This window comes from Leptonotus elevatus, chromosome 6 (genome assembly GCF_054856555.1).
Source record: "Leptonotus elevatus isolate MCC_2025b chromosome 6, RoL_Lele_1.0, whole genome shotgun sequence".
NCBI classification, from domain to species: Eukaryota; Metazoa; Chordata; class Actinopteri; order Syngnathiformes; family Syngnathidae; genus Leptonotus; species Leptonotus elevatus.
Window position 1 is genome coordinate 20,975,188 of NC_141244.1, and position 9,191 is coordinate 20,984,378.

Below are 9,191 nucleotides of genomic sequence, written 5' to 3' on the forward strand. Positions count from 1 at the left end.
CAATACTGTACCGTACATTTGTTGAGCACAATTTAGTGTGTATTTAACTTTTTAGTACAATACATTTGCATTTAACCAGTTAAAAAAATGACTCTGTTTCAAACGTTTATTAAGGTACAATTCACAGTAATTGATAAATAGTAATAATTCATAATTAGTCATATGAAGGTACCATGTAAGGAAAAATGGTAAAGAAGCCTGTGCAATTAAGTCAGGGATAAAATAAATGTAAGCTATTGTCAATTGGTCACAGTTAGGATATTTATATTACCAAAACAAAGTCATAATACCGTATGAATTCCAAAACAATACGAAAATTTTGCATTTTGTTTGGTTAAATATTTATTTATATCGAAGTTAGTAAAAGGATTTTAACACGTACATTCGTGATGTTTTATCAACGCTGTTTGTCTGCTCGGGGGGTATATTTTTTATTGACTGGTAGAATCCAGCCATGCATGCACGACGTGTTTACGAGCTGTTAAATTTTATTTACATGTGTGAGTGGCAGGGGGTGTTTCCCATATTCACACATGCACGCGTGCCCGTGGTTTGAAGTGCAAACAAGGACGACACGAACGTGTAAAGAGAACCTTTTCACATTACAGTATTTCGCACACTTCTTTTGATTGATGCTGCCGCTATTTTGTAACCACTACATCTTTATATTATTTAATTACTTCTTCTTTTTTTTTACTTTATTACACAAATTTGGAAACTTGTGATGAGTGATATTGTGTGACTGAGTAATTATTTTATAGCAGTTAATAAACCAGCCTTAATTAAAAAAATATATAGATATCACGTGATACTCCTTGCGTTTGGCACGTGTCACCATTTTGTTACATACAGTAGGCTACACGAAAATGTAGGCTATTTTTAGCCATCTTTTTGTAGGCTAGTAGTTAATAAATGTTGTTTAAATTATATTTTATTAGACGAAATTTGAAAAGTGTTGGCCACCAGAAATCATTTCCAGTCTTGATTTCATTGCCAGCATTTAAAAAATGTTATTAAACAATGAAATGAGAACATGAGAACTGATGTGAATATTTTCCCATTTGGTTTATTTACACACATGACATTTAAATAAATTAAGGGTGCAAACATGCGTTGTATAAACATTGTCGCAATGGATCCTGGTCCTTTATAAAATGGCCGTATATACACCTAAGTTGTACATTCTATTGCAGTGACATTGTCCCCTCGTGTTGGCGATCAGGACCAGGGTCTCCATACTGTCCCTGCCGTGCTGGTTCTCTTTTGGTTCGTCGTGTTGCCAACAACGCTCCCTGAGGGACCCCCAAGAACGCTCCCTGAGGGACCCCCAAGAGCCAGAGGGGAGCCAGAGGGCCACAAAGAAGATGAAGAAGGGGATGAGGAATCAGCGATGGTCACACCTTTGCCCTCAGATCGCAAGAAGTGGGCAGCCCTCTGCAGGCAGGAGGAGAAGCCATGTTGGTAGGAGTGCAGCATCTCCTTCTTGTGGTCTTTGTTGGTGTGTTGCTGTAAGAAGGAGACTGTATGCTCCAGGATTTCTGCTTTCTCCAACCTGCGTCCACCAACTAACTGTCAAACACACCAGGCAGCAGCACACGCGGTTTTTAGATGCACATGCACGCACGCATTGAAGCACACTTTAAACTTCACTTTTGATAGGGTAAATGGAAGTTACTTTTCATTTTGACGGGCCAGATTTTACTATCCAGGTATAATGACCAACATTTATAAAATATTACATTCAAATGTATTTTTATTATTATTTAAATACTACTGAAATGTATTTAGGAAGTGTGCTGTACTGGATATAATAAAAAAAAACACAACAACTAACAGTTGAAGCTAGTGTAACGTTACGCGGTTACAAAAAAATCTAAATAAAAATGTGCATGCCACTAGAGGGAGCCCGTGTACCACAATTGCGAATCACTGTTCCACAGCAAAAGAAGAAAATAATCACTTGAAGTCCTTAGAAGAAATATGGCCAACCCACGACCATATAAAAAGAAAAATCAATATGAAAAAAAAGCCCCCCAAAATCTAATTTAAAAAATGCAACTTGACGGGGAAAAATAAAGAATGCAGATCTGTACCAACAATTAAAGTTACTCAGAATGGCTGTTTAAAAAAAGCCCCAAACATTTAATCCTAATGCTAATCATCATCACATTTTTCATCTTTAATTTTCAAGTAACCTACATATTAACTTCAGTTAGTACAAAAATAGCATAATAGCATTATATTTACTTGTGGTGTAAGCAAAAGAGTTTTGAGGTTCTCCAAGCTTCGGTTTATTCTTTCTCGCCGTCGTCTTTCCACCAGAGGTTTTAAGCTCTGTGGAATACAAACAGTATCAACATGTTCATGATTAAAATTAATATGATTCCATATCTCAGCGCTCCAATGATAATGATAATCCACATACCTTCCTGTCTGTGTTTTCATGCTGGCAATGCTGAGCTTTCTTCATGACTGCAGTGAAAGTTGAATGTGGCCCCTCAGGCCTCATCACTAAACCTATAAAAACTCACCACAAGCTCCACCCACTCACCCTCACACTCATCTTTGAAATGATCGAATTGTGTGTCATATTCATCTAACAATAGCTAGTACAGTCATTTTTTCTTGTTTGAGTTCTTGTAACATTATACACAATTTATTTCCCATCGCGTTTTTTTTTTTTCATTTTGTAAAATATTTTTGTTTGAATAAACATTCTTATCCGAATGATTAGCCTTCAAGTTTGCACTGCCCTCCATCTTTTAATAGTCGTCTTTAATCACTCATGGATTGTTTAGCACTTTTTTGTTGTATGCAACAGGACACTACGCTAATCCACGGGCACGTGGACGTATTCCCAGCCCCCCCCCCCCCCTGCACAGCCCCTCCTCCCCCTCACACGACACGCGCCCCCCGAGAGGTGTGAGCAGCTCGTGTTATATTACCATATGTGAGGGCAAAAAGAGGAGGAGGAGGGGGGGGGGGGTTGTTGGTGTCAAGCATCCGGCTAAAACAGCGTCCCAAACACCTCCAAGAGGAAGAGCGCCACAACTGAAGCTGTGCGTAAAAGTTAGTAAAGTTCACACAATTCAACCATAAACGACATTGTAATGACTCTCGGCTGCATTGTGTATTTTTATTTCAAGCGTGTACTAATAAGCAAGAAAGTTGTCTTTCGCATTGGGTTCGTGAATTTTCCTCGAATGAATTATCACAACCAAAAGCTGTGCGTAAATAAAACGCGCATAATCGTATTTTACGCGCACCGAACTGCATCAATAACGAACACCCGAGTTGTGTATTTCATCTAAAGTCTAGACTTGCAAAGTTACAAGTCTGTAAGCAAAATGACAAGACTGGCGGGCATGCGCATGCGCGGAGTCGTGAAATAACGCAATTAAGCAAAAGTCTACAGACACGCGCGTATGACAAGTTTCCCACGAAAATGTCTCCCACGCGTTTGTGCTCTAAACAACCTAATGATAATCCAGCCATTTTAATCACGTGGCATAACAGAATTATTAATCATTTAAAATCGAATATTTGTATTCTACATTTGTGTCTGTGGATACATTTTATTGGCAACTCCTCTCGCGTGCGAACGGGCCTGCGTGGCGCGCACAAGGAATGGCGCGTGCGTGTCAATGCAAGTGTGAAGGAATGAACGTGTGAGCGTATGAAGCCATTCCACATTTGTCTTATTCGTTCGCACCTCCGCACACGACGAGAAGCGACTGCTTTCCGTTATCCCACCGTCACACCACACAACATTTGGCTCCACACGTCGGCCTCGTTTGCAAGTTCGATTTCGTTTCGCCTCTCTTTAATATGCTAATAAACTTAAACTCCCCCGTCATTTTCAAAAATGTCAATGTGACCTATACGGTGCTTCCAAAATAAATTTTCGGCAATGCCATTTTGGGCTATTTAAGGACATGAAGCCTATTTATTTAAAATGGCATGGCATTATATAAATATTTCTTTGCACATAATTCGCGGTTTATTTCATTTTGGCGCAAACGACATTTTCTTATATGACAACTTGAACCATGTAGGCTAACTAACACCTCATTTAAATATAGGTAACACTTCATTTATGGCTTCCTGCACTAAAGGAATGAGAAGGGCCGCCGAGTGGCGTTCCCACGAGTCACACGACACACTTTCATTGTCCACTTCTTTCCACCAAGGTGTAGACAACGCGATATAACAGGCACTCGACATATGCGCCATCATTTGCATCTGTGTGTGAGTGTCTGGGAAAGGGAGGATACCCCCCCCCCCCACCACCCCCAAAAAAATCCCACCGCCACGGGTAGGCTATACTTTGCTCATTAGCCATCACAGATTTTTTTAACTGTGGTAAACTAAATTCAGTGGTGCCTTCCTTGAGACCTTGAGACACGAGTGATCTGACTTAGATTTAATTTTAATAAACAAAAAAAAAATAGATTACCAGTGGTCTGGTGGCAGTGAACTCATCTGATTTCATAACAAGCAGCAGTTCAGCAGACAGTATAATAAAACAAAAAAGAGGCTTCAATCAGTTTATTGACACTGCCGACAAAGTTGTCGTAATCAGATTAATCACACCTTAGAAGTTTTGATTAATCACGATTAATCACTTAATTAAAAATACTTTTTATCAGCATTTTTTGCCTGCCAAATTTAAAGAGCACCTGTTATGTGTTATTTTTTTCCCCACATTTAATGTGAAGAAGACAACTTCAAAAAAATGTATCCACCGCACACGCTCATCCTCCTCTTGGCCCCAATAGTTTGACATGAACAAATATTCTGAATGTCATATCCGCAAACATTTATCAAATGCCTTACTTTAATGTATAGTTATGTTTATTGCTCAAACACAACCTGTGCTACTTTTACCATCAGATGTCAACTAAAAGATCGCCTGTGGTCAAAATAAATAGTGTGATTAATCTGCGTTAATATATGATATTTTTTTTGTGATTCATTAATTATTAATTAAGATACTTTTGCTTTGACTCAAATGTCACTTTCAGTATACTCTTTACAAGAATGATCACTCAAACTCAAAGGGACCATTTGGAGGAGGTGCAAGGACCCCTTGTGTCCCTTCAGTTGGGATAGTGGGGAGCGTGCAAGGGGGGCTAGTTTGTGCTAAAGAGGACGAATTAACAGCCTTCTCCCTGAGCGGCAAAGGATTGCAAGGGTGTGCGCAGGCAGCGCATGTTTTTCATCCGGGTTCTTTCGATGTTGCAATAGGTGGCAAAGACGCTTGCCAAACATTTGCAAACAGTTTTTTTTTTTGCCGCCTTCAAATTTTTAACATGTTCCAAATTTCTTTGCAAGTTGGTGTTGGTCTTAGCACAAAATGTTCAGGGTTCTCCTATTGAAAATAGAAAGAGAAAATAGAAAAGCCTATTGGAACATCTCAACTTTATTTGGGGAGGCTCTTTATTGTTTATTGCTGTTTATTTTTCAGTTTCTGACTTGTTTTTTCCCCCCCACCTTCAGTTCTACGGGTTATAGGTCACATTAATGGTGAAAAAAAAGTTGTAATTTTTGGTCTCATTTTCAAACTGGCATTTGAACAGGGGTGTGTAGACTTTTTAACAGTGTATTTACATTGAAAAGTACATTGAAAAGTATTGGGATTGGTTACACTTACGAATGACCTTGCCCATCTGTCGCGTTTAAAAATCAAGTCCTTGAGCACAAGTTTGCACACCCCTGCTATTATAATGGATGAAAGTGCTCATATAATATCTCCTTGGTTTATTTCCAATTAAAAAACATGAACTGTTTGAGGTCTCTGTTGGGTCAAGTCACACTCCAGGAAGTACAAACAAATCCCATGTGGCATTTGAATGGAATGTGTTTATTTGTGGAGGAAAAAACAAAAACAAAACAAACAAACAATAGAGGCTCACCATAGCGAGACATGGACAATAAGTTAGTGTGCAAAATATACAAATTATATATTATCATGAGGTGGGATCACAGAGGTTGTTCATGACTCATGGACGTGAGGGTGGGGCCCCTCATACTTTAAAGCAGCTGGAAAACGAGACAGGAAGTACACTTGGTTATGATCCGCACCCCTGCTCGTATAGTTCTGCGCTTGTGTGGCAACTCACCTCTGAAGTGGACACATGGTGGGCGCCAGCATCCAACTCCCATCCCAAACGGCACTAGAATGGGTCGAGTGGTTCACATATATACACAGCAGCGTACAAATGACGTCTTCAAACTATTTACACCATCAACTTGACAGATAATGTATACATGGGGAAAGGGGGGGTTGGTCAAAGTTCATTATTTAGGGCCACGGCCTCCACACGCTCTGGCCCAGCGAGGGCCCCTCTGCCGGGGGGCTCTCCATGCACGTTCCCAGACAGTTTTGCCCCTGCGCGGGGGTTCTGGGGGGCTGAGCCGCCGCTCGCCTGTTGTGCTTGGACTTGTGCCTCAGCACATGGAGGATGGAGGAAGAGGAGGAGGAGGAAGATGAGGAGGAGCGTTGGATGAAGGAGGCGTCCAGAGCGAGCCACAGGCTTTTGCCCTCGGGCCCCAGGAAGTGGGCGGCCTTTTGCAGGCAGGTGTGGAAGCCGTCTTGAAAGGAGTGTTGCTGCGGTTGTGGGCCACTTGTTGTTTTGCTGTTGTTGAGGAACAGGACCGTGTGCTCCAGTATTTCGGTCTTCTCCACACGGCGCTGGGCTGCACCCTAGAGCGACACATGCATGACCATTTGTTATTAAATTTATGATCAGGCTTACGTTTTGACTCTAAAAACAGTTGGGTCAAAAATAACCAATGTGGGTAAAAAATGGACAGATACTCCAACTTTGGGTCAAAAAATTGGACCATATGGTATATGGTTGGGTCAGATTGTCTACTTGGGTCAATTTGACCCAGTTTTGGGTTGTTTTATAAAATATAGCCCAAATTTTGACCCTTGGTTAGAGTATCTGTCCATTTTTATATACAGAAAAAAATTATTATTATTATTTTTTTTTTTACAGTAATAGATTTTTACAGTAATTAACTGAGATTTTACAATAATTAGCTGGCAAGTGGTTTTTTTGCCAGTTATTTACAGGAAATTTTACTACTAGAGTCTTCAACATGAATGTTTTTGGGATGTGGAAGCCAGAGCACCTGTAGAAAACAGATGTGAGATTTGAAAACCAGAACCTTGCGACTGTGAGGCAGATGTGCCAATCACTAGGCCACCCGCGCCCATTTTTTTGGGATGAATGACGCTAACGTGCATGTTTTTGGCCCATGAAAGAGCACGGAGAACATGCAAACTCCACACAGGAAGGAAGGCCTGAAACGAGATTTGAACACAGAACAGTGAGGTAGACGTGCTAACCACTAAGTCACTGTGCTGCCCTCAATATGACTCATTTGAGCTAAAACATAAAAAAAATTAAAAATTACCTGCTGCTGCTGTTGTTGTGGCTCCTGCATCAGCATGCTCCTCAAACGCTCCAGACTGTAGTTCATTCTCTCACGTCGACGCTTTTCGACTTGAGATTTTACAAGCTGAAATGCGTATTTAAATAAAAAGAAGAAGTAGTTAAATCTTCCATATTGATTAACTCCACGATGTGAAATTGTTTCAAAACTTGATTTATACTTTGTAGCTGTGTATGAAAAAAAAATACTGTATTATAAGTACATCTTTACCTTTTTATCGCGGTTTGCATCCTCTGCTTCCTGCATGAGCTTCATGATTCAATCTTCTTCGAATTGTCGGCTTCCTCAGCGATTCAGAAGTTGTCAGAAAAAGGATGCGAACACGCCGGTTGCTTATTTTATATCCACCCTGTCCGCTCTAGCTCCGCCCACTTCTGCAACAGCCAATCACAAGCCACCTGGGCAAATCAAATCTCCATGGGTGTCATGTTGTCTCAGACACGAGTTTTTAAATTGTATATTGTACTACTGAGCTCCATCTAATTATCTCAGCGTTTAGTACAATAAATCTTCTTATATGGTGGATGTATAAATAGATAAGAAACTTAGAGAAACAAAGATCCTGAGCAAGTGCACAGGCAATTAGGCAACTCAACTCTTTTGTGTTTATTTAGTGTGCGCGCTTTGCGAAGTTGTCTATATACTGTATGTTTACATTTGATTGTAATGAGCAATTTGTCCACATAGAATAGAACAAAACATTTGAGAACGACAGAATTGACCATTCCGAAAGTCAAAATGGCGGTCAACTCCGTGAAAGGAACGCTCACGGAAAAACATTGCATTTAGGATCAATTGTAATTTGGTTTGTGAGGATTATTTTGATTTCAAAATGTGATGACGTCTCATTTGACGACCAACAATCTGCCTGGTTTGTATGCTATAGTCACAGGCAAGAGCAATACATTACGCTGTTTGTTTACACCAAGTAAAGTTATTTGCATTGCGTTGTGAAAATATTAGAAATGCCCGGATGCTCGTAATTGTCAATATGAAATATAAATTAAGAATGTTCATGTAGCAAAGCAACCTACAGGTCTTCAAATAAATGTTTCTTCACAACCTAAATAAGATGAAAGTTGGTACCGTATTAATAAATACACTAACGAATAATAATGAATGAACTGCAACAAGACGCCGTTGCATTTGTCTCTTGGCGCGTGCGTGCGGGGGCCACTTAACATGAAGACGTTTGCATTCGCACCTCCAAAAAAAACCACGCGTGCCATCCTCATGCATGCGTGCCCCGTGCTGGCGCGCCAATATGTCCACGCGTGCGTGCGAAACCTTATGAAGTGGACCCGCAATTGTGGGAGAGCGACGCCAACCCCCAAGGTGTGACAGTGGGATAGTGACCAGCAGACGCTTCTCGCCGTGGGAGGTGTGACTGGATCACACTTGAAATCCATATGACGTGCACGCGTCAATTCACGCGGCGCCGGGCTCATTCGCATGCGAAGGCAATAAACATTATTATAGGGAGAAATGTTACACGTGTCAGCATGTTGTATCTTGACATTGTTTTATATCGTAGGTCACAACATATACACCAGACATAAATGTAGCCTATAAATTTAATCTAAATTGAAAAAAAAAAACATGAGTAGCCTATAGATGTAGCCTTTTAGATCAAAATGATTGGATATAGGTCCTTCATAAGCGCATAAACTCGTGGAAGAAATGTTCCCAAAAGTCTCTGGTGGGAAATTGCACACTGAGATGTCATA

General features: G+C 40.4%; 2 protein-coding genes across 2 annotated transcripts; both read right to left on the minus strand.

Moving 5' to 3' along the window:
- Positions 1–1,218: 1,218 nt before the first annotated feature.
- Positions 1,219–2,543, minus strand: LOC147172682 (transcription factor HES-7.1-like). The gene is made up of 3 exons (XM_086077476.1): positions 2,426–2,543; positions 2,248–2,334; positions 1,219–1,569 (listed from the first exon to the last, which is right to left on the minus strand). The coding sequence occupies exons 1-3, from the start codon at positions 2,507–2,509 to the stop codon at positions 1,219–1,221; spliced, it is 522 nt and encodes a 173-aa protein (XP_085933602.1). The 5' UTR covers positions 2,510–2,543.
- A 3,436-nt stretch (positions 2,544–5,979) lies between these two features.
- LOC147172683 (transcription factor HES-7.1-like) lies at positions 5,980–7,770 on the minus strand. Its single transcript, XM_086079239.1, has 4 exons — positions 7,675–7,770; positions 7,426–7,530; positions 6,123–6,706; positions 5,980–6,042 (listed from the first exon to the last, which is right to left on the minus strand). The coding sequence occupies exons 1-3, from the start codon at positions 7,717–7,719 to the stop codon at positions 6,305–6,307; spliced, it is 552 nt and encodes a 183-aa protein (XP_085935365.1). The 5' UTR covers positions 7,720–7,770; the 3' UTR covers positions 5,980–6,042; positions 6,123–6,304.
- Positions 7,771–9,191: the final 1,421 nt, after the last annotated feature.